This window comes from Xiphophorus hellerii, chromosome 19 (genome assembly GCF_003331165.1).
Source record: "Xiphophorus hellerii strain 12219 chromosome 19, Xiphophorus_hellerii-4.1, whole genome shotgun sequence".
NCBI classification, from domain to species: Eukaryota; Metazoa; Chordata; class Actinopteri; order Cyprinodontiformes; family Poeciliidae; genus Xiphophorus; species Xiphophorus hellerii.
Genome location: NC_045690.1, coordinates 18,774,712 through 18,802,564, shown reverse-complemented (window position 1 = coordinate 18,802,564; position 27,853 = coordinate 18,774,712). Strand labels below are relative to the sequence as shown.

Sequence of the window (27,853 nt, the reverse complement as noted above, 5' to 3'; positions counted from 1 at the left end):
CATGTTTATAGCATATTTTAAATGGCATTTTGTTATTTGTGATTTTTTTTGCCTTGAAAAATGTTGACACTGCTTTATTGACGCCCATTTTTTACATAAAGTTTAAAATATTTAACAGAAATTAAAATTAACTTAGGTGTGGAAAAAAAAAACATTACAAAGAGCAGCGTATTTTAGTTACTGTGATAAAGAGAGTTGAAATGCGTGCTTTCTTGTCCTTTATATTTTGAAGAAGTGGTTAAAAAATGTGACCGTGTAAAACTGAAACCAGATTACAACCTTTTCCTGTTTTTAGTTCAGTTAGAATTACCAACATTATTTCTATTTTACATATGTTTTATAAATGCCTATTTTTTTTAAATTTTCTTTTAACTTTTTTTGCATTAAACTTTACTAACATTTCTTGTTTGTAAAGTTTCCTTCCAGAAGCTTCTAGCATGACTTTGCTTAAACCAAAGCTTTGATTTCCTGGCTGATTTATTTAGATGCTGCTTTAATATTTCCACATGAAGTTCTGTCCTTTATTTCATGAAGTGCACACATGCACATTCTGCCAGGATATTCAAACCTCACAGTTGGAATATTATCAGGCTTTTGAAGCCTGTTTTTATCCATATGTAACAAAGTTCACTGAGGCCAAACAGTTACGGACTGATGAAGCTTTTCTAACTAATGTGCAGAAAAAGAGTCAAAGTTTCAACCCTGACACCTGCTGGCCAGCTAAAGCTATTGCACCCTCCCAATAGAGGCGCCGACACTTTAACTCACCTTAATCAGAAAAGTGCAGAAGAGACTGTGATCGCTCAGGTTCACTGATATTTTGTTCATTTATGCTAATTACTGATTGAAATAATCCTGGCTTTGCTTGTACTGTCTTTTATCCGTGCATGGAAAATGCAATTTTGATCACGTATTGTTGTGTGAACCACAGTAAAGTTCCCTTGTTTTATCTTGCTTGCTGCGCTAGAACATAAACTGACTTGTACGCACATTTACTTAAACTCTTAAAAACACTCTCGACTGAACAAGTGAAATCAGGACAAAAGCTTCAGTATCACTTCAAACACATTTTAGTCTCATCAGCTCTCGGTTCCCAACCCAGCAGCTGCTTTTGGAGTAATATCTTCTTCCAGGGTGGTTCAAGACTAATTTACTGACATGATTCAAGTAGCTTTAGCTTCTTTAGCTGAGGTTTATCTACACATTTTGGATCACAAACACATCTTTCTCTGGAACACAGAACCACAGAATCCAGGCTGATTTCTTTGGATTTTTCCATGATGCCACATGGAGGCAGAGTGTTTGAGGTTTTACCTTAAAATGCCTCCACAATAAGGTCTTTGTTTTACTCAAATGTTGTTACTCTGACAAAAAGTCTAGAATGTCTTTGCTCAAAGGCACAGTGATGAAAACTTCTACATTTAAAGAAAGCAATGTAAATCATCTAAAACTTTCATTATTCTGAATCAAACAAATGGAAATATTTTGTGGCTGACTAAACGTTTAGCTGGATTAAGTTGCTATCCTGAATCCACGCCATGCGATTCTTGTGAGGTCGTTGTTGCGTCACATCTGAAAGTATTTACATTGTTGCTGATTGTGTGTAGTTTTCACCAGGCAGTCAGAGTTGCATTGATGGGATTGTGGCTTTATCTGCTTGATTGGGTTTGAGAGACGTTCACTCAAAGTAATTGCATCAGGTTTATTCTAAATCCTATAATTCAGAGCCACTTACGCTCCTGTCAGGTGACTCAACTTCGGACTCTCCTAATCATTTCGGGACAACGTGTGCACATTAACACCATTTTCATCCAGGATGGTTTGGTTGGTTTTCTTTCCCTTTCTTTTTTTTCATTTTCTTTTACACAGTAGGAAACTACAATTGCAACAAGCCTGCACAATTAAAAGGTATTTGGTTTATTTGGCTTCTCCACCCTGCAAACTTGCCTAAGAGGCTCCTAAGGGAGCAGCCTTTGTTTGTGTTAGTTCAGCATTTACTCAGTTGCATAACGAAGCCCTAACATGCTTCACTCAAGCTCTAGACTCAGATTTCTTTACATTTAATCATGAAATCAATTTAAATTGTACTCCAACACCAGAAACCATGAGTTGAATTCATTGCATTTTTATGCAACGTGAAGCCAACGGCGGGGCTTTCTGACCCCAAACTTTGCTGCTTCATTAAACACTGTGAAAAAATAATATAATATGATAACTTAGCAGTTATCTCTATAACACGAGATGTTAGACTTCTCATCAAACTTACAACTGGAAACAAACAAAGGCTTGCCTCTGCTGCCCTCAAGTGTGTCAAAGTAGAAAGAAATACACGTCTCCATTTTTTATAGACTCTCCTCCTGGCAGGATAGAGATTCTTTCTCACTAACCCGTCTGCATGGAGACTCACGTTTCTACCAAAACTTTTTTACAAAGATTCTACATCTTTGTAAAATCTCTCCAGCTTAAGTCAGATCGGATAAGGAGACTCTGCAAACATCAGCTCTGTAAGATACCCAAAGGTTGGAATAGTGTTTTAGAACATGAAGCTGCTTTAAACCTCTCCATTCCTTTCTCCCTGACCTCTGTTCCTTAGTCTTCATAATCCTGATTGGTCAATAATGTTCCCTAAAATTTAATTGGCAGGTTAGAAAGAAAAAATTATTTCACATCCTCAGATTTTTTTCAAGCCTCTCTAGGCTGACATCCCAGCTCAGTGTCGGTTTAGAGGAGATATGTTTGATGTACTCAGGGAGTATTGTGTGTTTGGGCCAAGCATTCAAACTATGCAACACACTTTTCATCATCATTAACAGAAGAAAAGCTCTGGAATAGACTCCCATCACATCTGGCTAACAGAATAACTTGTAGAAAGCAGCCAGCTGTCTACGAATTATGCAACTAAAGTTGGCGTTGCGGTATTGTGGAAGCTTCTGTTTTTAAAATAAGGTCCGATGCTTTTTATGATCAAGATATATATAGGGTGGGCCATAAGTTTCCATATGTGGGAGAATGTAAAATGTATATTTCTTTTATATTTCAGATACCCAAGAAGATGCCTTTGACAAAAGAGCAAAGAATTGAAATTGTACTGATGGCTGAATCGGGAAGCAGTCGCATGGTTGAGCGAAACTTTAACAGAAAACATGGAACGAGCATCACACACACGACTCTGTGGCAAAACTTATTTGCAAGTTTCAGAAAACTGGAAATGTTGCAGATCAACCAAGAAGTGGTCCAAGACGCGCAGCGATTACACAGAGTCCCACAAAACTAAAAACCATATAAAATGTTAACTTTTTCTATGCGTGGAATCGTATGGCCCAGTCTGGCACATTGAGCCCATGTTTTAGCCAGATATGTTCGCCTCAACTAGCTTTCACATCGAGTCGAAAAAAGATCAGTAAAGATTTTAATTTGGCATCACAGCATGTTAACGAGTTTATGGGGAAGTGGTTTTCAAGTGCGTTGAAGCTTCGGTTTTGTATGCAGCTGAGTTCTGTTGTATTGTTTCCACTTTCAAAAGCAAACTGAAACCCCTTTCTCTTCTCCCAGCCTGCGGTTGGTGCTGGTGTAAAAACGGGCGGATGTTTGCTGGAACAAGACGTTACTGGAAACATGACCTGCTGTAAATCACCAGCTGACACATTTGTGCAGGTCAAATTCCATACATGGCTGATGATTAAATAGGAAACGTATTGCATTAAAATGATTAAAATAAGTAAGTAGGAAAAATAGTCTTCAGAGAAAGTGTTGCGGTCTTGGATGAGCCATAAAAAAATACGTGGAGTTCTCTGAACTTTATTGGATCTTTAACTGGAGCAGATTTGAGTTATTCAGTAAAAATAGATTGAGATATTTAGATGAGGTCAGCATGAAACAAATATTGTTTAAAAATGACCTCAAACTCTTTAAATGTCAAGAAGAATGATGGTATTTACGCTCCATGACAGCTTGAACTCTTTGAAATGCTTGGAGATTTTGAATATAGATCTAGCGAGCTCCACCAGAACCCGTTCTGATGTTTTTAAAACTGAGTTCTGCTCCAGGTGGCATAAGAAAGGGGGAGCTACACAGCAAAACAAAATTACTGTCAGTCCTCCTTCAAGGTGATTTTGGTACCTGATTCTGAGTTTAATACTGAAGGTTAATTCAAAGGATATTTGAGTTTTTGAAGGATTCTGGACAGGATTTGACTATTCCCAGGCGGTCAGAGCACAACGTCATTATTGTTCTGCAGTAAACAAAGGTTCTTATTTACAGAATCAGATTTTTTTTATAGAAAATATTATTCTATTTGTGAAAAGCATTGCTTTCTTGGCATTTAACCTGAACTGAGTCTGAAATGCAAGCTGTGAAAATTAACTAGACCTAAGACAATATTTGGGTAGTAGCTACTTGCTACATTTACTTGTGTAACATGTAGAGAGAAAAAACTTTTAAGAGTATTTTTACAAAGCTGTACTTTTTACTTTTACTTGTGTAATCTTATTATAAAGTATCGCTATTCTTACTTGAGTACAATTTCTGGATATTTCTGTGAGTAACTTCACTGTATGAAGAATAAACCCATTTCTTCTTCTTTTTTTTTAAGAAAAAAAATCACCAGACACACACCTGCAGATTTTTTCTTTTATTTATTAAAATTTAATAAGTTTTATATAGAAGGAAACAAATTTGGAAAAAGTTTATGTTGCTTGATTTTGTTACTATGTTATTTATATTAATTATTGAGCTTTAAAATACCAACATTTCCACATAACTTTATTCTCTAGTCTATCTGATTATTTAGGTACTAAATAATCAATGGTTTGATCATAACCATGTTTCTTTATTAACCCTTTTGCAGCGTTTTTACCGGAGTTTCAATGAGAATATATCTTGCACAATGAGCTCAGAAGATGCGCAGCTCCATGCTAACTGCTGCTAGCTAGTCTGAACGGTTGCCATGGAGATTAAAGGATTTCTCAAACATGCGGAAAAAGAACAACATTACAGCATGATGCAAAGCTCAAAAAAGTCCATTTCACGTGACACTGTCCCTTTAAGAATATTGCGGCAAGGAGAAAAAAAGGGGATAAAATAAGCTGAAAGTTTTCACCTTTAGCCGCAAAGAGAGTTTTGATGAACTAAAGCGACCGCTTTCAATTTTCCCGCGCCGAGAGCCGCGCCCCTCCGTGGGGGCAGTCCACGCTGCGCACCTGAAGCAGCCCTCCTACAATCAGTCAGTCAGGGAAGCAGGCTGCCAGACGGGTGGGAGGCCAGGTACGCAGCAGCGGAGCAGGAAGAACAACCAGGTCGTTTTTTTCCCTTCTCTATTGTTTTATTTCCACGCACCCACTCCCGCAACCAGGTGCTCCTCTCAGCCCACCTGCGTTTTCAGCGACGCGGTTTCGTTCAGGAAAGGCGGCGCAGCGCTGGGGGGGAAAACATGCCAGAAGACAGGAAAAAGCGGCTCTTCATCGTGGTGGATGTTCTGTGCGTGTTTGTCGGTGAGTGGCCGCGTTTTGTTTCCCCACTTCTTCTGACAGCGGCCGGGCCTGGGATCGGTTTCACTGCGCGCCCGTGTGTGCCGCGCAGTCAGCTGTAAAACGGGGGGAGGAAAAAGGGAGAAAAGCTGCGCTTCCTTTTGGGATTGTGTGACGCACAGGATTGCGCAACAGAGACTCGTTGGATTTATCGTAGGTGATAACTGTTGCTCCACAAGATGAAAGGGCAGAAAGTAAAACTGATTGTGTGAAAAAGGTTGCTCATCAGGTGGCACAGATTTAACTACGGAGTGGGTCTTTAAAGCCAAACAGAATATTTCTCAACACTGAGTGATCTTTGATGCTTATTGGCGTCTTTCCCTGAAATAATCTGCAATACTTTATTTACTTTTTATCTCATTTATTATCCTCCTCTTGTCTTGCGAAACTGTAAATGTATCCAGGTGGGTGTGTGGAGTTGGTGCCATCTTCTCTGCACTTTTTTTTTTTTTTTTTTTTACACTTTATTTTTTTTATTTAAAAAATGCAATCCAGTACATTTTCCATAAATAAATTTACACTGACAGGACAAAAAAAAAAAAAAAAAAAAGCACAGCCTGGTGGTAAAGTATAGATTTGAGAAGTTTGCAAAACAGTTTTCTCGAAGGACATCATGTGGACAAAAAGGCTAATTGATCTGGGTCAATGACACCATAAGAGGTGCAACAGTCAGCCGCCCTTTGGCCTCCATTTCATACTTACACCTTGCCATTTTATTCATGTAAATAATTAATTTGCGTCTATGAGTCTAAGCCACCTGTTTTCTTTTTTTGCTGTATTTCCATATTTTTATGAGCTGTGCAGATGCACAGAACTAAAAAAGCTGAAATTTTATGTATAATTTTAATTCAGTTGCATTAGTCCCTGTTTCTATTGTTTATTATTTTTTAAAATTATCATTATTCTGATTCTGTCTGGGCTTGTTGAGTCTCATATAATATGATGGATAAAACCAAAATATCTCTAAGCGCCTAAATAGAAAGTGACTTTAATTGGTTTAAACAAAAATAGCAATTTCTTTCAGCTAAGGTTTTGTAAAATGGTTTCCACCGTTTCACAAGCCTTTCTGCCATGAACCGAGTCCAAACATTTAAAATTGCAGGAGACGCTATAAGTGACTGAAAATTCACAATAATATGTAATATTACACAATAATATACAATTTTAGTCTCTTTTTTTTAAACTTTTGTACTTTTAGCACAATGTCTTCCATTTGTGTCCTAGATTGTAAATATTCCTGCGTTCTCTCTGTTGATCAACAGGGTCCTAACATTTCCAGATCCTGTTTATGGCCGACGGTTTGAAAGTCCAAAAGAACCAAAAACAACAGAGTTCATGTTGCTGCTGAAGCTCATCGTTGTTGTTTCGTAGCGCCGGAGGTTACACTGCTGTAATAGCTCAACATGATTTTGAACCCAGTATCTGGTCCAGGAGTGTCAGTTTTGGATCAGAAGCAGACGTTGGTTCAGATCAGGCGCATAAAACCTCATTGGTTAAAAACCATATTTTGAGTTTTGACTGCGTGGTCCTTTTCAAAAATGTTAATTTTGGTGTTCTAAACCCCTGCTCAAGAGTTTTCCAGAAGAAAACAAACGCATCTGAAAGCGAGATTTGGTTAAAAAAAATCAAAAATATAAACTGATGTACACAGTTGCAGGGTTTCTCCCAGTGTAATATAAGCCTGCTGGGCCTCCAGGCTTTACTTGTGCCCCCATCAGGCTTAGCATTGCTTATTTATAAATTATTTTTTAAAATGTTTGCATTTTTTCAGACTTTATAGTTGGTGTTCAGATATTAATCTTAACCCTAACCCCCTTCCAATAACACATAATTATCAAGTGGTATTTTCAAATTTCCTGTCAACTTTAAACATTTTTAACTCATAAACATGGCCGGCCGCTGGATGAATGACTGTTGAGCAAGTTTACTGGGGGAAACCTTGCAGTTGCCTTATGTGATGTGACCTGAGGCATATAGGCAGGATAAATGTTTATCTTGATTAAATAACGATTCCTGACACAGTCGCTAAATAAGTGGATGACAAATTTTTACATACAAGTCGTGTTAGTGGCTTTAAAACAATCAGGAAGAACAAAAATATCTGTTGCTGATTCTTCCTGACGGTTAAGATCCTGTTTTGGAAACCACAGATTATGTGTGTTATTGTATAACCGTGTGAGTCCATCTATCCGACATGGAAAAGTCTTTGTTAAAACAAAGTTTTTTCCTAACTTTAAAGGTCCCATTCAGGAGGGGTGGGGGTATGTGTGTGTGTGTGTGTGTGCGTGCGCGCGTTTGTTTCTAATACCTTGTGGGGACCATTTTCCTGACATATACTACATTGCGGGGACCCACTGCTCCTTGTGGGGACCGAAGCCTGGTCCCTACAAGGGGAAACACTGTTTTTGGGTCAGGGGTCAGATTTAGGGCTAAGGTGTGAATTGAGTTTTGGTTAGGGTTAGGTATGCAATGGCTAGGGTAAGGGTAAGGTTTAGTCTGTAGAAATGAATGGAAGTCAATGGAAAGTCCCCGCAAAGATAGCTGCGCAAACGTGTGTGTGTGAAGCAGGGGGATACAGCTTGTCAAACCGCGTCCTCACAGAGACCCAAAGGTGGCCGCTCATGCATGTTGCTCAGGGTGGGCTCAGCTTGTGTGCAGGAGTGAGTCGTGCAAAAGGCAACAAAGCGACGCACCGCAACTTGCTCTGCTGCCTGGCTTTCACACAAAGCCATCAGTGGCTTATCTTCCAGCTGTTTAGGTTAGGTTAGGTTAAATGTTATTAATCCCATAGGGAAATTGAGGTTATCTGTGTCATTATTGTTTCGGGTTGTTTGCGTCACGCTGGACGCGTTTCTGACACCGCGATCCCGCCGAGCGTTGGTGATGACCCCCGGTGTCGGATTCTCGCTTCGCTTGATTTTCTGCAGCTGCTTGTTGGGGTTGGGAGGTCACAAAAAGCAGAGAGTTCCTGCTGGAAGATTACAGGATTTATGTGTGGCCTTTGCATGTTTGCCTCCACTTGCGGATGCTTCTGCTGAGTGACATGGAGGAATGATAATGACTGCAGACTCTGCTGTAAATGCTCTTCTGTTTGCAGGAGGAAGTCTTGATTAAAAACGGCTTTTTACTGAGTTACTCAATAAAGACGGTCTGCGTCATTCTAATCTGAGTGATCAGGCGTAATGTTATGACCACTGCCAGATTGGGTGAATAACACTGATCATGGCAAGGCAATTCGTTCATACACAGGGTAATATGAAGTCCTTCACAGATAAAATACAAAGAAGTTTAGCTGAATGATTTTACACGTTTAGTAAAAGCATGAAAACACTGAGAGTTCATCACAAAAAAGAAACAAAACGATCAAATATAAGCAAATAAACATATGACATGACAGAAATGACCTTTTTATAGAAACGCTGCAGTAAATCGAAACATTTAAGCGAGCCAGCAGTTTTTGTGCATCTCAGGTTTTCAGGCAGATATGAAACGCTGCCTCGTCTTCTGCCTGGTCCTTACCTGACCAGGAGCTCTGAGTAAATCAGACGTGTTGATGCCCAAGACCATCAACAAGACTTTAAAATTGATCATTTGACTAACAGGGAGCCGGTGCAGTCAGGTTTATTGCTAGACCTCATGTGGTTGTTTGAAATTCAGCTCTTAGTTCTTGATGAGGTTTGAATGCTAAGCCTTGAGTCTTGTAGTCAAACTGAGCCCTGATTTAGAACATTTTGCAAACAAAGCCAATAACTTCTGTCTCTTCTGCATTAACACTCTGGCTGGATAGGATATATCACTTCACACAATATCAATATCACAAATAACAGATTGGATGGCGATAAATAGCGCTATGCACTGAGGCTCTCTACGCTAATTGTATATTTGGTGAGCTTGTTGTCTTAATCCAGCATCAAATTGTTTCGGAAGGTAAATTGGTGATAAATTCATTAGGAAATTCAGTAACACTTTATTTGAAGTCTCATATGACATGAGACTGTCACAAACATGACATGAATGACTCTTCATAAATGTTTACGACTGTTGTTCTGAAGCGTCATTCGGTACGTAATGACACTTTTAATGCAACGTTGTACTAAAAGTTGCTTGAAAAGTTTATTAAAAGTGTAAACTTTGCATTATTTAGACAATAATGAGCATTTTAATACAAAGTTCCATTAAAACTTGCAATAAAATTGTCAACTTTGCATTACTTGTCACAATTTACCCAATGACACTTCATGACAAGAGTCATCCATGACGACTCCTTCATGTTTATACGGATAATTATTAGGATTTGTTTCCGGTTTTCGGGACCCAAACTGAGTTGAAGAGTCCTCTGCCAACATGTCGGTGACTGAAACACCAGAACACCTTCAGGGGTCTCATGGGGTCGGTAGGTACCTCAACCAAAATGGGGTACCAACGCGTTTTTAGACAAGCGGTCGTAATGATCTGCCTGATTGGCGTAGCACCTTGTTGTGAAATCGGAGGTGAGTCATTGTTGTGATGAGGAAGAGTTGTGAAGGCGAGTTTTCCCATCTGACAAGTTCACACAGCTTCCTAAATGTCCTGGATTTCTCTGTTCTTTTTTTTTTTTTTTTTTTTTTTACTTGTAACCATTTATGATTAAATCTTTGTCACTGGCGGATGAACTGACAGCAGAAATGTTGCAAACATCCTTACGCCTTTCTGTTTCATGTTTAATCTAGTAATTATAAAAAAGGAAAGGATATTCTCTTCTGGTTTTCAGTCTCGCTCCGTGTGTTGTTGATTACTCTGACGCTTTAAATCTTCTGACAAAACACAGATGATAAAATTTCTCTCCTGATGAACTCTTCCTAAATTCCTGAGTTTTTTTTAGTTTTTTTTAATCCACATTTATTGATACAAAGTGTTGGACTTCTGTATTGGTTTCTCACTAAATTTGAATATTATTTGCATAATATTTTGGCAGATTTTTATTTCCCCCATCACATCAAGATAGATATGTCGCCACTTTTTAACTACACCAGTTAGAAATACAAGCAGAAAAACTCCTGCAACAGTTTAGTTAAAAGTGACTTTATCCTTGTAACATGACTCTTCAGCTTGTCGTCTTGTTTGTAAGAAAAACAGGTTAGACTAGCTATTGAAAGCACAATTACGGTCGTTTTGCGCACTAATCGTGTAGGTCATTTTTTGGCTTTATGCATTTAAAGATCTTGAGTGTTTGTGTGAGTCATTCTTTTTTTCAGTGAAATAAATACAAAGCATATAATAATGATTTGTGCCCAAGTTTTATGTTGAAGAGTTTGGATGTGTTTTTGTTGTTAAAATAATTGTCTAACCCGTGTAGGTGCTGAGTTCCAGGTTGTTGCTAAAGATTCAAGTCAAAGATTTATCTATTTGCAGTAGACTTTATGCAGAAGTTATGTTTAACATAACTTCTGCATAAAAATAAAAAAAACAGAACGATGCAAAACAATTATTTTGTTTGACTGTGACAGTTTAGGTTAGTAAAAATTTTACCGCGACAGAGCAATGACCTCTGAAGTCATTTTAAAACCTGATTATTCGGTGCATCATGTTTTCTGAGTAAATTTTCCAAAGTTTGAACTTTTTTCTTTTCTTTTTTTTAAATGTGAAAGTCTGTCTTTTTTAGGCAAGAAGCTGACAAATATGTTTCAGTGTTTTTATTCCTTCCTCTTCCGTTCTGCACACAAACCTCCACCCTGTGGCTCTGACCTGTCGCCACTGCATGCAGAACCATCACAAACTGCACACACAACAAGATGTACAAGTGTGCATAACTCACACACACACACACACACTCTTTTAAACCTCGCTCTGAGCAGACGCAGTGTTTTTAAGAGATGCATGTATATAATTTTTTCTTTCTCCTTTTAGGATTGCTTTAAACATTTAAACGGCCTACATTAAGAACATTTTAGGGTTTTTATGTGCTCCTATTGAAAGGCACTGAAGTAATCACCATGACAACAACTAGAAAGTATTGAAATGATGAGAAATGTGAATGACTTCAGCGATGGCTTTAGATATTTAAGCGATGCCACCCTTCATGGTGAGACCTGTTATGGCTTAAAATGTGTCCAACTCGAGGCCCGTGGGCCAAATCCGGCCCGCCGTAGCTTTTTATGCGGCCCTCTAGATTTTAAGTGTGTTTAACTGTTATATTGATCAAATCAATGCAGTTTTTATCTGTTTACTGCCAAATTCTATAAATCAGTCCCTCCAGATTCTTGAGAATTATTGTGGAAATTCACGCAAAATCTACAAATCCTCAAACCTTTTTGCTCCAATACATAATTGGGAGTTTATTGCAGATTTTTATCAAATTGTCAAAAGCTTTCTTACTTGTACTAAACAGCTGCCTCAGCCTTAATTGATCATAATCTATGATCTATACAGCAAGTAATAAATAAATAAGTGCAAATATTTCCAAATTAGTACCACAAGCACATAGATTTTTATTGCCAAAAATCACAATCACTGGAGGGACTGAAAAGATGTTCAATAATACGATTTAATTTTAAGAAATCATTGATATTTTAACAGTTTGTGATCAGGTTTTATCAATACCTTCGGACACAACCGGCCCTTTAAGCGCATTCATGATCTTGATTTGGCCCAAAACGAAAATGAGTTTGACGCCCTGGCATAAAATGTCTGCACTCAAAACTTCCAGTTGGTAAAATGGCATAATTTCCAGTTAAAAGTTGGAAAACGGTGAGATTGTTAATGACTGGGATAAAACTAGCCATGTATTTTTCTTCCAGATACAAAAACATGTTTATATAAATGTATTTTGCAGCGCTGCGTGTGCTGCCCTTCGTTGTGATGTAGATCTTGAGTGTTTAGTTTTGCAGATGTGTAGTTGGATTGTCACACCAGTGACTTTCACCACATGACGTAACCAAAAAGCCAAACCTAAAAGCTGCTCTGCAAGCTCAAACTTTCTGTTTCAAGTCAAACTTTACAGGGGATTCTGGTCGTTTTTTTCCTTCCTGACTGGGAATTTGTCAAATCCGACAGATATTAAAATCAGATTACAGTAATTCAATCCCGTCAAAGCGTGCCTCCTTATGCACACGCATCACAAATCGTTTGTTCACATAGACCTGGGATAATCTTGGATTTTCTGTTGGATTCAAACCTACTTTTGTCAAATTACACTTTCCTTTCTCTCATATGTTGCAATTCAAAGTTAGTTTCTGCAGTTTAGACCCCACAGAACCAGAAATAAGTATCGATTGCTGTCACTGTCGTAGCTCGGCTGGTTTATTTTGGTCCTGAAGCTCGATGCGGGTCTGCTGAACAGAAACAGAGCCTCCCTAAAATCTAACTGATAAACACAATTTTTCTTTTGCAAGTAGGCAATTAAAATCATTCAACTGGATGGGGAAAATCTGTAATGAGGAACTGAAAATGCTAATTGCATGTACTTTTGTTCTGAGGCATGACAAAAACGACCTAAAACTCCTGTGGCGTTTAATGGGAATCGTCCGCATACAGCGTTGACAATTTGTTGAAAACATAATTTATGCTCCGTTTAAAGGTACTGATTGCTGTTGGTCCGATTAATGGAGACGCAGCGTTGGTGTCGGTTTCTGCCACATCAGAGTCGATTGCAGACGGTTGACTCCGGCTGCCCGACATTCCTGTGCGACGGCGCCGCTCACACACTTTCCTGTGCCGATGTATTTATTATGTAGCGGTTTCATAAGAGGGGAGCTGTTTCAGTTTCTTTTGTTGCAGAAATGGTCAGAGTCTCACATCCATGAACATGGTGCAAATTACAGAGTGTCAGTTGATGGTTGGATGAATTTATTTTTTAGTTTTTCAATGTTTGTGCCTTTTGAAAGGAAAAGCGCAATTCTTTCAGTATCTGGCTTCTTTTAGTATAATCGAATGTTGATTCTCGTAAAAAAAAAAAAGTGCAGAGAAATAAACTAATTATAGTAAATAACTACATAGACGGTGCAAAAAGGAATACAGTAAACTGACCCAGATCCCATGTTTAGTGGTTAAACGTTGATTAATATCCGTTTCTGAAGTTTAGCTAATTTTTACTCTGTTGGACGCAATTTCAGCAGTTTCCCTTAGACACGACTGTGTCAGCTGGAAGTGAAGCAGCTTGCTGGATACAAATCTTGTGATGATGATTTTGGAAATTTTCTGTGAAGCGAAAATCTTTTTCATGAAGCTCAGTGGTTGCTCTCGTCAAAAGTCTTGAGGGACTGAATCTAAACCATGCAGGAGTCGGTAGGCGGACGCTCCTGCTTTAATCATGAGGTTTGATTTGAAGGCTGATCCTTCAAGTCTGACAAACTGTATCTTAAAGTGAAACAGGACATATTCCTGCAGTTGTTCTTGTTTTTCAATAAAGTTGGTTAATAAAGACTCCACGTCAAGCTGGATAGCTACACTTTTTTGGTTACCAAAGCACTGAAAAAGTCACAGATTTCTTATTTATTTTTTAGATTGTTGATGTAGCAGCAATTTGGGTCCCCAGTAGAAAAGAGAAATCTTGAGAAAGTGATGTAAACGATGGGTGAACACTGAGAGAAAATCCCCACTCGCCAACTATTAGCTGCGAACTAAATTAACATTAACATTTCAGTAGGTTATGCTTACTGTAGTTGTGTGAAACATTAAATATTTTAAACCTGAACTGTATGATTTTAAATCATTTCTAGGAACTGAAGACCATATATAAAATATCAGTACATCGTCAGTTCTTCTACAATTACAAATTCTTAATAAAAAAAAAACAAAAAAGAACTCTAATTAGTAAAAACTTTATTATATTTGTGGAAAAGCCATTATTTAACCCAAAGTATTGCTAAAATTCTGTCCCATTCTTTTGAGTACAGTTGGCACACTTATATTTTGTTAGACACAATACTTTGATATTTATCGAAATAATATTTGAACATAATTTTTAGCAACAAATCTCTTGTTTTCAGAAAAAATACTGCCCTGAAAACAAAACTCGTCTGTTTTGAATTTGACCATTCAGCTGCCTTTTGTCACATTTTCAAATGTTCATAATGATGATTTATAATTACTGATGCTTTCATAAAACCAACACATTGTTTAAACGGCAGCAGCAGCAGCCTAAAGATCCATTACTGTTTATCAGGATCATAAAATAAAAGTATTTGTCCATCGCTACTTGTACAAGTTGCGATAGTTTATATTTTTAAAGTTTTCACGTCTTCTAGCCTAAATCAAGCCGCACGGTAATTATTATTTCCTTTGGTCAAACCGTAATAAATCCTCTCGGAACGTGAACAGTTGAGAAATGTAAAGCATGTGGTAAATATGCTGTAAGGCTTAAAGCAAACAAGCACCAAGTGCATTGAGCCGTGGCTTTCTGCGTTGACTCACAGCTTTATTGACGTAGTTAAACCTCAAGGTTATTGTTGAGTTCCTTCCAAGCATTGCATCAGATTTTAATACATTTTTCGTATCAGTAAAGCTCGAGCCAGCAGCAGTCGGGTTATCTTAACACAAAGACTGGAAACGACGGGGGTGGAGAGGGAACGGTGCGCCTTGCGCTGGCTACACTTGATAAAGCACCCTTTGTGGCCTTCTCCAGTCTCGTAAAAATCAGTTATTTGCCTTCCTTTGAAACACAAAAGCTGTCTGTTTCTTTTTATTTTTCCCAGGAAAAACGCCCGTCCTGACAGGACGCGATGCTCTTTTTCTGCAACAACACTCGTCTTGATTGCAGCAGCTGTCCAGAGAGTTCTTGGACGACGATGAACGTTGCAGGCGGATGAGATTTTGACCGAGCCGCGCTGACGGAAAGCAGCCGAAGTGGACACAGTGTTGCTATCGTGCCGCTCTTCCTGAGCTCATGTCATGGGAATGTGGTTCAGGAGAAACGCAACGCGAACTGAAAAAAAACGTCACTCATAAACAGAAAGATCTGTACAAGTTAAATTTGTTTTCCTAAACATCTCCCGGGAGGATGTGCAGTCGGCTCGCAGACTTCAAACATTCTTTACCTTTCCCCATCTTTGGTTCTGCTTTTTGGCAAATATCTCAGTTATTCAGCTCTTACGGGTCTGTAGTGATGGCCGCTCATTTTGAGCAGAATAACAGGAACACTTCCCCCTTCCTGCAGGGTCATAGGTCAAGGGGAAGTTATACTTGCGTCTGATCCCAAATTCCATCATGTTTATTTTCTCAGGGTAGATTCAGGGTCTTTTTTCTTTTTTTAACCTGACAGAACTGTAAAAGTGTGAAACAATACTTTTCCCCTCTTCTTCCTCCCCCTCTTTTTTTTCTTCCTTTTTTTTTTTTTTTTTTTTTTTTAAATCTGTCCGGTTGACATTTCATACCAGAGGACAGAAAGTCAGCAAAAACCACGAGTGTGTTCCTCCTCCTGGGTGGAAACGTTGTGAGACGAACCCATTGTTTGTTCGGAGCGCTAACGGCTCGCGCAGGAACTAAAACTTGACAGCAGCGTGGAAAATGTCACATCGGGATGAGAAAAGCTGGTACAAGCCTAAAACTCTTTCTACAGCTGTGTGCAAAACGTGGTGTTTTTTTTGTTTTGTTTTTTTTTAAAACATTTTTATTTAAGACGGATTGCATGAGAACCATTCCAAGACAAAGAATTAGGCCGAAATTATTTATCAGGCTGCAGAAATGGAGGAAGAATTCACTTTAGGCTGTTCGAAACATTTTCTGCATGAAGTGAAAAATGCTTCATTTTTATCCAGGTTCTCTGGTATGTGTCGGTCAGGCCATCAGCATGACGCATAGCCCACCGTGCTTCCCTGTGCTGCGGCTTGGAGTTAGTGTTTGGTTTGTTAAACTCTTCACGGTGCTTAGTCACTTTGAGATGCGAATTTATTTTGAGATCTTTTCCTGAAGTGGACTAATCAGATCCTGTTGATCCAATTTGAACTGAACCAACAGTAAATGCATGTGTGGGTTTTGTAAAAATATCGGCAATAAACTCTCTGACACACTCTGAGGTTTCAGGTGTCGGCGCGGCCCGCTCCTCGGTCCAGAACTCGTCCCATAGGAAGGAAACAAAACCAGGCCTTCTGGAATAACAGAGCAGATAGAAACAGACAACAGGAACTCTGATCTGGATTCAGCTCACAGTCGATGTCCACTTCCTCATTCGCTGTGTGGCTAAATGCGCTTGGTGCCGGTTGATCCCTGTGTGCGTTTTTTTTTTTTCTTTTTCTTTAAACAAACGCGGCTTAAATTTGTCCGGTCGCGCAGCATGTAGCCTCCTGCGACTCGTGTCGAACAATCAGCGTCTTATCTTAATCTTATCCCCCCTCCCTGCTGAACAAACACTGGATGGGCCTCCGCTTCAACGCCAGGCTGAGAGCAACGCTTGACCTGCTGGAGAAATGGGCCTCGGAGATGAGAAGAGCAGAGGAGGGGCGGGACTTCCTGTCATGAAATCAATTCTCCTGAATGAGGAACCCGCTCATCATCAAAGACCAGTACGGACATTAGGGTTCGTCTTCTGGTGCCACTGAAATATGCTGCATGCGTCACAATCTGTGATTCACTAATGATCTAACTGGTCTGAGTCAACTTGACTAGAAACACTTGTGGTTGTAAAACATTTTGCAACACGGTTTGCGGATCGACTGGGAGACGTCCGGACATTTTATTCTTTCCTCTGACGGTTCACCTTGGCTTTGGAAATTAATTTCAAGTGAATCAAAACTTTTATTTTCCTGAACTAGGTGACCAACAATTTCCTTTTTATGAAAGCTTTCCTCAAGTGATGGGTGCTATTGGGTAAAAGAAAACGATTTAAGATTTTATAAGATCATTTAAATAAAAAAAAAAACCATATTTTTTGTTAAAATGTGATTTATTCTGCTGGTTAGGGAGCATCCCGTCAATTCGCACACATTTTTCCACAGATTCTGGGGGGATTTTCAGATAAAGAAAACAAGCAACTGGAATACTGAGATAAATTGAGATGTGACTCCAGCATGTCTTTTCCTTCGTTGTCTCGTCCCCACCACTCTTTGTGAGCTTTTGAATCTGTTATAAGAATAATAAAAGCCTTCCAACAAGCTAAAAATATTACTGGTATGCAGGGAATTTTGTCCGTGGCACTTAAAATAAGATGCCAAATGTCCTGTGCAGTGGTCAAATTGCAACCTTCCACTGGACAATGAATCTCTGCCTCATCTCTCTTTTTTTATTTTTATTTTTGCAGCCTCTGACTGGATTTCTTCCAGGATTTTTCTCGTTTAAGGTTCATTCATTTCCCCCCAAAAAATGCTGATTAAACCTTTCCCCCCCCCACAGCACGACGCTGCCACTGTTTGGCATTGATCAGGTCTAATACACGCATCGTCGATCTAAATTGTAAAATTTGTGCCCCATACTTGATTTGTGGCAAACTACATTTTATTTTTGCTAGCATAAACGTTTCAAATTTACATTTGCAAAGAGAAGAAAACAAGTGTCCCATAAAACCCCTCCCAAATGATCAAAGGTGTGTGGATACTATTGCAAAACACTTCGGTGGTTCAGAAAATTCAGAAAAAATATTTTGGTGCAGATTCTGGTGCAGAATAGTGAGGTTTATTTGTCCTTGCAGCATTTGTCAGCAGGCATTTACATAAAAACAACATACACAAACGAATGTATGTAACGGTTCGCTTTGAGGCCATTTTGAAGTCGTTCCCTTGACACGGTTGCATAGTCTACCTCTGTCCTGTGATCAGCTGAGCACCAGATCTCTGCGTGAGATTGCTGCTGTGACTTTACGTGCGAGCCGTTTGCTTCTCCGCTTGTGTTTTTGGTGGATTATTGTCTTTCTGACGAACTGAAGGTGCGCTCTCCGAGGGAGTGAAGGAAGTGCTGTCTTTGTAGGGAACACTTGTGGTGCGTGTCAGTGACTAGCCTGACACATAAACTCCATCCAATTCCCCCCTTGTTTCTGCCTTCAGCAGAAAGTTCTTGAAAACAGGAAAGCTATTTAAAGGCTCTTAGTCAGATAAAACTGTTGTCCTCCTCTGATTTAAGAGACGACTTTATGTCATCTTTTGTTTGCTCTGAGGGGAAGTTTTGAGCCCAGCGTTTCCTGACCGTCCTCAACAAAAGCCTTTTCTCATTACGACCTTATAAATGCACGCCTCTCTTTTTCGAGTCAGCAAACTTCGACCCTTTTTTATTTTCCTTTTGTCTGTCAGGAGTGTGTGTGAGCACGTCAGCACGTCTTCGGAGGCATGTTGAATGTGTGTTTTCCCCCTCCGCTGCCCGGCTTCCCAGGCCCTTTACAGTGTGAACGCCGCCCCCGCTGTCAGAGGTCGCCTCTGCAGCGTCCGGCCGGTTTCCACGGCCACCGGTGTCTCGGTTTTTTTTTGTTGTTTGTTTTTTTGTTTTTTTTTAAAGAGAAAATGCAACCTGCAGGGATAAAGCTGTAGCCTCTAACAAATTCATGCTCTTGGGAGAGTGGTGTCTTCTTTCTGAAGCTAAAATATTGAGTGTGTGTTTAGCTGTTTCCTGAGCAGCAGCTCTCTGTGTGTTTGAACTATTCTTACCGGGACTTTAGAAACATTACAGACCCACAAGCTTTGGCTCCCAACTGGCCACCAGTTTATCGGCATCAACGCAAACCAAGGTTTTTAAATGGTTTAGGGTCTTAAAAGTGCAACAAAACCTGCGATTCTGTTGTCCACCTGTCCCTGCCCACAAGTTGACCGGCTAAAGCAAAGCTACTGCGTGTTTTTCCTCTTGCTTACAAAAAAAGTTTAACAAAGCGCTTTGGAAAACTGAGCTCGACTGTGCTTTGAAAAATCCCTTGCTCCGTTAAAGATTACATTTGCTTTAGACGTTTTGTCACACTTTCCTGTTCAGCAAAAAAATAAATAAAAAATGATAAAAGGTGACGTCGATCATGAATTTTCAAAGTCATAGTTTGTGTTTACTTCACCAGCAACACCTGGGCCTGATTACTGTTCTAGGATCAGAAAATTGATTGAGGGAGGCTGAAAGGGGTAAATGTCCCAATTTAAGACGGGGGAAGCATTCATTGCTACGTCAGGTTGGAAGCTGCTGCAAAGTTTGTGACTCCACAAGGCTTTGTGACTCCAGTGAGCTGCGGCGAAAGACATTATCTATGAACGGAGAAAATATGGAGCAGTGGTGAGTGTTTCCATGAGGGGTTAGCATCACATCACTGCTCTAAGCACACTTTAGTGGGTTTACCCAGCGGGGCAGAAAAGAGCAACATTTAAAAATACTTCAGGCTTCATTTGCCTCAGGTCAGTGTCTGGATTCAACAGTAATGACTTGGAAAAAAAGCTCCAAGGCCAAAACCACAGCTGATAAAAATATGAGAAAACAAAAAAACACTATCTCACATTTGCTCAAACTCACCTTGACGAGCCTCAAAACTTTTGGGAAAATGTTCTCTGGACTGGTGAGAGGAAATTCAACTTTTTTTTTTTTGCTGTTACATCTGCTATAAAACTAACAGGATTTTCTAAAAGCACCACCACACATGCACTCAAACACGGCGGTGGTGGTATGATGGGCTTTGGAAGACACGCTGGGTTACGCGGCAGAACAATTATCTAAAATGCATCATCAAGTCCAAGTCAGATTGAAGGTTTTGCAGTGGCTTAGTCAAAGCTCAGATTAGAAATTAATTTTCAAAAATGTGGTTTGACAATAAAATACGTTAAGAGTGACAAAGATTGGGGAACAGTTCCTCCACAGCCACGTAAAGAAAACTACTTGTCAGTAATTGTGAATCCTCGATGGCAATTCTTGTTGGTGGCAAAAACAGTTTTAGGGTGAACTTATTTTTGACTTTTCATAAAGTCTGTTGAAATCCTTCAAACGTCTGCTCTCTCTCGCTCTCCTCTGTATTTCATCACTACTAGTTTATTAAAGCGATGAGCAATCTGGATACGGCCATGTTTTCAGAATGGTCGCATTTACTGCCCATGAGACCAGAATCATCCAATTGTTAGTCGGCACATTTCTGAAGTGACTCGAATGTTGCCCCTGAACGCCAACCCAGCACATTATTGTGATTAAAATGTAGCGGTGGGCTCCGTTTCTTGTTGGATTCTTTAAATAAAAGCAGATAAAGCAAATAAAAGCATAAATGCGTACGTGACGTAAATGTGTTGCCAAAAATTCACGCTGCGCTGCTTGTGTGCATCGGTATCGTTTCTGTAAAGAAAGCATTGATAATGTCCATTTTATATTGGATGAAATTTAATGTAGAAAGTGATGTGACAGTTTGTTTGTTTTTTTGTCTTTGCTTTGCGTCATGTTTTCTCTCAGCTACTGAATTTATAAAAAACCTTTTAAATAAATTAGAAGTCATAATTTGTATAAAGCTTGAACAAAATACTGGATTTATTTTTTGAATAATAATAAAGGAAAGCTTTCTGTTCTTTTTTTTTAAAGTCAAACTCTCTAAAGAAGGCAGAACTTAGTTTGGTGATTTCTTTTAACATCATTAGACATTGTAATCATATCTACTGAAGAGACTCACTGTATTTTTAGATATTAAAGTTCCCGCCTTTCCTACTTGATGAGCACATTTCATGGTAGGATCAACACTGACGTTCAGGCATTTCTTCTCCTACCCAACCATTTAAAAAGGGGAATAATAAAAAAAAAAAGAAACTGCCTTTATTACTAAATTAATTCTCCTGCGTCTCCACCTCCAGCGGCTCTGCCTTCAGCCATCCTCACGCTGAGGTTCAACCCCTATCGGAGAGGAATCCACTGCGACGACGAGAGCATCAACTATCCCTACAGGAAAGACACCATCTCCCATGGAACCATGGCCGCTGTCACCATCACCTGCTCTATGGTCATTGTAAGTCCTATTGTTGAGCTCGTGGTTGCGACTCGGCGTGAAGGTCGTAGTATTTTGTTTTTGTTTTTTAACGTTTTGCCAACCGTTTTTCTCGCTGCAGATCACCACCGGCGAGGCCTACCTGGTGCACACGAAACGCCTGCGTTCAAACTCCACGTTCAACCAGTACCTGTCTGCGCTCTACAAGGTGGTCGGCACCTTCCTGTTTGGCGCGGCGGTCAGCCAGTCCCTGACCGATTTGGCGAAGTTCACCATCGGCCGCCCCCGTCCGAACTTCTTGTCCGTGTGCGCCCCGAAGTCCTGCAAGGGATACGTGCTGGATATCAACTGCACAGGCAGCCTGCACAATGTGACGGAGTCCAGGTGAGAGGAAATGGATCCGCCACTCGCTCAGTGTCCTCAGAGTTGGTTTACACACGACATTGCAACTAGCATTAATATTTGCTTTATTTAGGCATCACTACAACTCAAGAGTCAATTCATATAAAGTTGCATGAAATCCAGTTCTGTCCAGATTTGGTCTAAAATTAGCGTCACGATGCTAAAGTTGCACACAGAGTGAATGATTTATTCCTCCTTGAAGGAATAAATATGAGTGTCTTGAATTATTCCTCAACCAAAACTGCTTTTTATTTTCTCCCCTCCCCCCCAGTAATATTAAAAACAGTATATTGAATATTGTGAATTAAAAAAATAATAATTATAATCTCCCAATGGAATGAATTAGTTGAATCTTCATTTTAATTTTGTTCTCTCTCTCTCTCCTCAGGCTGTCGTTTTACTCCGGTCACTCGTCCTTTGGGATGTACTGCATGCTCTTCCTGTCGGTGAGTGACCCCGTTTGACCTTTTGTCCAGATGTGAAAAGACTTGTTTAGTGGAAAGCCCAGAAATGAGCCACAACAGGAGGAGGCTGTCGAGACACGGACGTCTCCGGTCTGAAAACACCATTGTTGTCATTTTTCATATTTTACCTTAGGAGGAAAGCAAACAGATCTAATAATAACTCTTAGGAGGGAGATGGATTTCCAAATAAAAACCTCCAATAGTGTCATTTGGTCAGAGTTAAGTGTGTGTGTGTGGGTGTGTGTGTGTGCGCAGCTCTACGTCCAGGCCAGGATGCAGGGGAAGTGGACGAGGCTGGTCCGGCCCACCATCCAGTTCTTCCTGGTGGCGTTTTCTCTCTACGTTGGATACACACGCGTCTCCGACTACAAACACCACTGGAGCGATGTCCTGGTGGGGCTGCTGCAGGGCGCGCTCATCGCTGTGCTCACGGTGAGTCGGCTAACGCTAGCATCTTACAGACGTGTGAAGCACAGTGAGAGAAAACCTTGTCACTTTTTTAAAAAGTCTTTATACCCCTATGAGCCATATTAGAAATATTTACAGTGGGCGTGCTGCGGATAGCGCCACCCACGTTTTTTAGGCCTCGAGTCCTTGGCGCGGCTGTCGTGGGTTCGATTCCCAGACCCGGCGACATTTACCGCTTGTCTTTTCCCCTCTCCTTCCCCCTTTCCTGTCGGCCTACTTTCATATAAGGGACACTAGAGGCCACAAAAAGACCCCCTGGAGGGAAAAAAAAGAAGAAATATTTAGAGTAGCTGAGAGACTCAAAGATGGCAAAAGGTTGGAGATTTAAAATATTCAGCAATAGCATCATGATTAGTTTGCAGCCTTATTCTGTTGTGCCATAATCTCTACAGTTTCAAATCATGCATTTAAAACTGCAGTATAAAAAAAATATATATATATTTTTTTTTAAAACTGTCACTCTGTTGTGACAGTTTGGCATTAGATGGTAAATCTGCGGAAAGAATCGAGCTCTTCTTTCAGCGCCAACTAGAAACAACCAATCAGAGTAGACTGAAAACTCCAAGATGCTCCTGATTGGTTGTTTTTGACCGGGAGTATTTCTTCAGACGCCTCAGGGAGGAAGTGGAGGAGCTCGATCTTTTCACAAATGATCTGTTTCATATTCTACTGTCAGGACACTGTAAGAGTATGTTTAAAAAAAAATACACTTTTGTTTATATATGAAATGTTCATTCTGCAGCTTTAACTTCAAATTGTGAACTTCAGATTTAGTTTCATGTCCTACCTCTCCTTTAAACATGTCCGTTTTTTCTCCCTGACCTGTCGGATGTGTTCCTTCGTCACGATTCTGCTTGTTCATTAATGCGCGATGGACCTGAGGGAAGCTGATTCTTCAAATCAGACAAAATTGGTGTCAAACGTTTGTGCAGCAAAATGTTTTGTTTGTGCTGCTTTGACTTTGAAGATATTAATGAAAGTTTAAAGGTCAAACCATCGACCGGACCCCCCAACTTTTACTAAACCAAAATGACCTTTTAAACTTTCATTAATATCTTTAAAGCCAAAGCAGCACAAACACGTTTTTGCTGCACAAACCAACACAAGTCGGGTTAATTGACACGCAATTTCATCTGATTTGAAGAAGGTGTGTGGGGGGGGGCTGATTGACCTTTCAGGACCTCTGGAAACATTTCTAAATATCTTTAAAATTATAGCGGCACGAACAAACATTTTGGCTGCACAAACGTAGCAGAAGAAGATGGAGACCGACTTCACTGAGGTGTTCATTAATTAACAAACCTCTGAGGCCTCCACATCACAGCTGCACTGGGCTGTATTTATGTGTAGCAGATTAAAGACAACTAAATACAAATGCTTGTCTCTCTTCTGGTTCGCTTGTAAAAGTTTAAATATGAAACATTTGAAGGGCAAAACATCGTAGTAGCAGTTAAGTAGCAGTTCCAGTATTTACATTACTTCCAGAGACGGCCTTTCTGCTTTCTGTGTTTCAAACTCGCTCGCTTCTCTCCGCTTCTCAGGTTCGACACGTGTCGGATTTCTTCAAGCAGCGGCCGCCGCTCTGCTCGCAGGCGGACGAACAGGCGGAGGAGGAGCAACTCGAGAGCAAGCCGAACCCGCAGCCTCTGGACTCGCAGCACGGAAACCACTACAGCCACCCCGGACTGGCGTGAGCCGCAGACGAGCGCCGGCGGCAGCCGCTCCGTTATCCACAGAACTGTTTTCTAAAAGCACAAATAACCCACACAGAAAACTTTGACACGGCTATTTTATGACTATGACAAGTATGATTCCCCCAAAACCTGTTAGAACAGAAACTTGATGTTTTTGTGGGTGGGTGTGTTTTCTGCAGAAAGATGTGCCCAATTGACTTGTGTGTGTGTGTGTGTGTGTGTGGATTTGTGCACCAGTGTAGAATAATTATATTTTATATCGTCTCTTAATCACTCAGCTTTTCAAATTGTGCCAAATTAAAAGTGACAGTTTTAAACAAATGGCAAGAGAACGTTCCTCTTCTTCAGTCGAATAACAAACCCTTGCCGCGTTGTCGCAGTCCGGATCGGTTTTATATTCGCTGCAGCTGAATGTATCTGCACATCCCTGACGTTTTAATTTTCCTATGCATGTGTTTTTATCCTCCTCAGAGGCAGGTGCATCTGTTCAGCCATGTTCTCCTCTTTATAGCTATTGTATGCGATGAATATGTCATTTCAAGATTAACACGTTTTCTATGTTACAGTGGCAGTTCCTGCTTTGATGGCACGTCGACTAATAGAGAGTTAAGTTTTATATATTTTAAAGAATCTGTCGACAGAATAACTATCTCCAGGTTTTAACTAGTGTATATATTGTTTTGATTCTTGTCTCATGCGAAATGGTTCTAAAGACAAAAAGGCAAGGAAAACAAATGGAATAAAGATTTCATACATTTCAGGTATTTTTTAGATTTTTATTTTTTAAAGAAACACTTTTATGTGGTTAAAGTTGGGCCGGTTTTTAAATGGCTTAAAATTTAAACCACAGATGACAAACTAGAATTAAGTCCAACTTGAATCAGAAGGCGGCTAAAATACAACTCTGGAAAAAATTACAGAGACCACTTATCAGTTTTTACTCTTCATAGGTTTATGTTTGAGTAAAATTAACATTGTTGTTTTATTCTATGAACTATTGACAACATGTCTATGAAATTACAAGCAAAGATTTAGCATTTATTTGCACAAAATGAGAAATGGTCAAAATAATAAGAAAGTTGCAGTGCTTCCAGACCTCAAATAATGCAAAGAAAACAATAAAACTGACTCGGGAAGAGTTCAGAAATCAATATTTGGTGGAATAACCTGGAGGTTTTCAATCGGGTTCAGTGCAGTGGGCTCTTCATTTTTTCCAGAGCTGCATGTAGCAAAACCCCTCTCAAAAACCATTATACATTTACAGCAAATTTACTGTATTTTTAGTGGTATAAACCTCTACTTTTTTCCCACGCTTTGGACCATGCGGCTTATAGCCCCGTGAGGCTTTTCTGTGGAGTTTTCTTCAACCGCCAGGGGGCGCTTTAGCAGGAAGTGAATCATTGGAAATCAAAGAAAGTTATGATTTTCATTTAGAACAAGCCTATGCTAGCCGTAGGCACGAAGGAGAAATGGTTTCAAATTCAAACCCCCTCATCATGGAAACAACACGAAGAAGTTCACATGATGCAGCTTTTAAGTCGATCTGGTAGTACAGGAGGGAAATGGAACCTCTGCACGTAAACTCGGCGTGAACGAAACCATGGTTCCGCGTTGGAGATGCAGGACTGCGTCCTTAATAGCAGATTTAACTAAATAGCAGTCCTTAACTAAACCAAGAGCGGCGGAGATACCAGTGGCTTATAGCCCGGTGCGGCTTATATATGTACGTTTCCAGCTTCTTCTTCTTTTTTTTTTTTTTTTTTTGACTTTGTAGATGCGGCTTATAGTGAGGTGCGCGCTGTCCTCCGGAAAATACGGTATACTTAATTCCTCTTGTTTTACATCATATAATGCCATTATCCTCACAACCCATATTGGCTGTAATTCCCGCCCTGTGTCCCACTTCAACCAGGAAGAAGAAAGAAATTGCATAACAATGTCTCGCACTGAGAAAACGCTTTAGTTGCTGATCTCTGTGGTCGTGTTCAGAACCTGCTCAGACTGGGTTCATGTCTGAACCTGCTGCCAACAGTTCAGATTCCTGACGCAGAGCGAACCGGGCCGGTCGAGCCACATCACACGTAGCAGAACAAAAGGCTGTGAATAATGCTTTTTTTTTTTGCTCCTTTTAATAAGTGTAATCCTCACTTGTTGGATGGATTATTATTACGGAAGCATGTCAGACTTGCTCTATTTACTCCACAGTCGATGCAAACGAGTTTAAATGGTTTCCACTGATCGTCAGCAGCAAACGGAGTAGAACCGTGGAATGGGCGAGGCCCTCTGTTTTCATTTAAATCATTTTTATAATATCCAAAGCAGTCTAAAAGTCTAAATTAAGACATAAAAGGACAAAAAACAGTAACAAAATGTTTGTTTCGTAAACTTTACACCTTGGTCCAATACTGAAAGAATAAAAAAAATTTTTTATCACAAATATCAATTGTTTTGGTTTTACATTCCACAGTTCACTACGTTTTCTTTCACTTAAACAGTTCGTACCCAACAAACTAATGTTTTTTATTTTTTCCTTTTGTTTGCAAACAAAATAAATGTATCAAAAATTTCCAACTTGCTTAGCTGCATTGTTTTTTCATTGTTGTTGGGTAATTTATCCACACTATACAAGCAGGTATTGTGGATTTTAAAATAGAGCTGAGCTTAGTTGGTCCAGGTGGAAAATAAGTGTGAAACTTACAGGCTAAATGTTCTGTAGGCAATAAAAAAGTGCCAGGATAGAAAACTAATTTTTATTTTATTTTTTCAAAATACTTAGGTGTGGAAAAAAAGAGTATATTTTTATGCTTATGTGGATCACGAGTCTTAAATAAATCAAATATAAATCTTAATTAAAACCAATGCTTTGTATACGTTTAACAAGCTAAGAGCCCAAATATTAAATTACGTAAAACAATTTCTTGCTGTCAGATTCTAAATTGAGACTGAATTTGAATATTGTGAATATAATAGACATATATATGAGACACAACCAACTTTTCTTTCAATTTACTGTCAAATAAAACCCACTAGAGCCCAAACATCCTCTAAAATGAAAAAGAAAAACCTGTTTTTGCAGTGATGCAGAGAGACCTCTATGTAACTTTGGCCAATTTTGTTGGTTTTAGAAAAACCCATCACCAGTATAGGTTGAATTTTAATTCACACAGGAAAACAAAAACCTTGTCGTAATAATCGGGTTTACGCATTTTCAGACTATTCAGCCGAGGTCTCGGTCCTTTACAATCATTGAAGTAAGGAAACATGGAAAGAAGAGACAAAAGGAAGGAGTAGTTACACAAAACATAAGATATGAGTAACAAAAGGGAAAAGAAAATCAGAACAAAGGATTGAAAGAAGAGAGGACACAAGGAAGGTTACAAAAGCAGAAAGAACAAAGAAATTTAATTCAAAAAGCAAAATTAAATGTAACTCATATCGTTAGCAGAAGACGGTGACGCTGGGGCAGAAATGAGCTCC

The 27,853-nt window shown here is 39.6% G+C and overlaps 1 protein-coding gene across 1 annotated transcript; it reads left to right on the top strand.

The window, feature by feature from the left end:
- The first annotated feature begins 5,211 nt into the window (after positions 1 to 5,211).
- plpp2a (phospholipid phosphatase 2a) lies at positions 5,212 to 25,140 on the top strand. The gene is made up of 6 exons (XM_032547019.1): positions 5,212 to 5,489; positions 21,218 to 21,369; positions 21,470 to 21,732; positions 22,139 to 22,196; positions 22,470 to 22,646; positions 24,224 to 25,140. Exons 1-6 carry the CDS (start codon positions 5,429 to 5,431, stop codon positions 24,374 to 24,376), a joined length of 864 nt encoding a protein of 287 aa, XP_032402910.1. The 5' UTR covers positions 5,212 to 5,428; the 3' UTR covers positions 24,377 to 25,140.
- Positions 25,141 to 27,853: the final 2,713 nt, after the last annotated feature.

What these genes read in the sequence shown, in the direction of transcription:
- plpp2a (XM_032547019.1), top strand. Translation starts at nt 5,429, where the DNA reads ATGCCAGAAGACAGGAAAAAGCGGCTCTTCATCGTGGTGGATGTTCTG. An exon ending in ACTGCATGCTCTTCCTGTCG is followed by an intron (nt 22,197 to 22,469) that starts GTGAGTGACCCC and finishes GTGTGTGCGCAG; the next exon opens with CTCTACGTCCAGGCCAGGAT. An exon ending in CGCTCATCGCTGTGCTCACG is followed by an intron (nt 22,647 to 24,223) that starts GTGAGTCGGCTA and finishes TCCGCTTCTCAG; the next exon opens with GTTCGACACGTGTCGGATTT.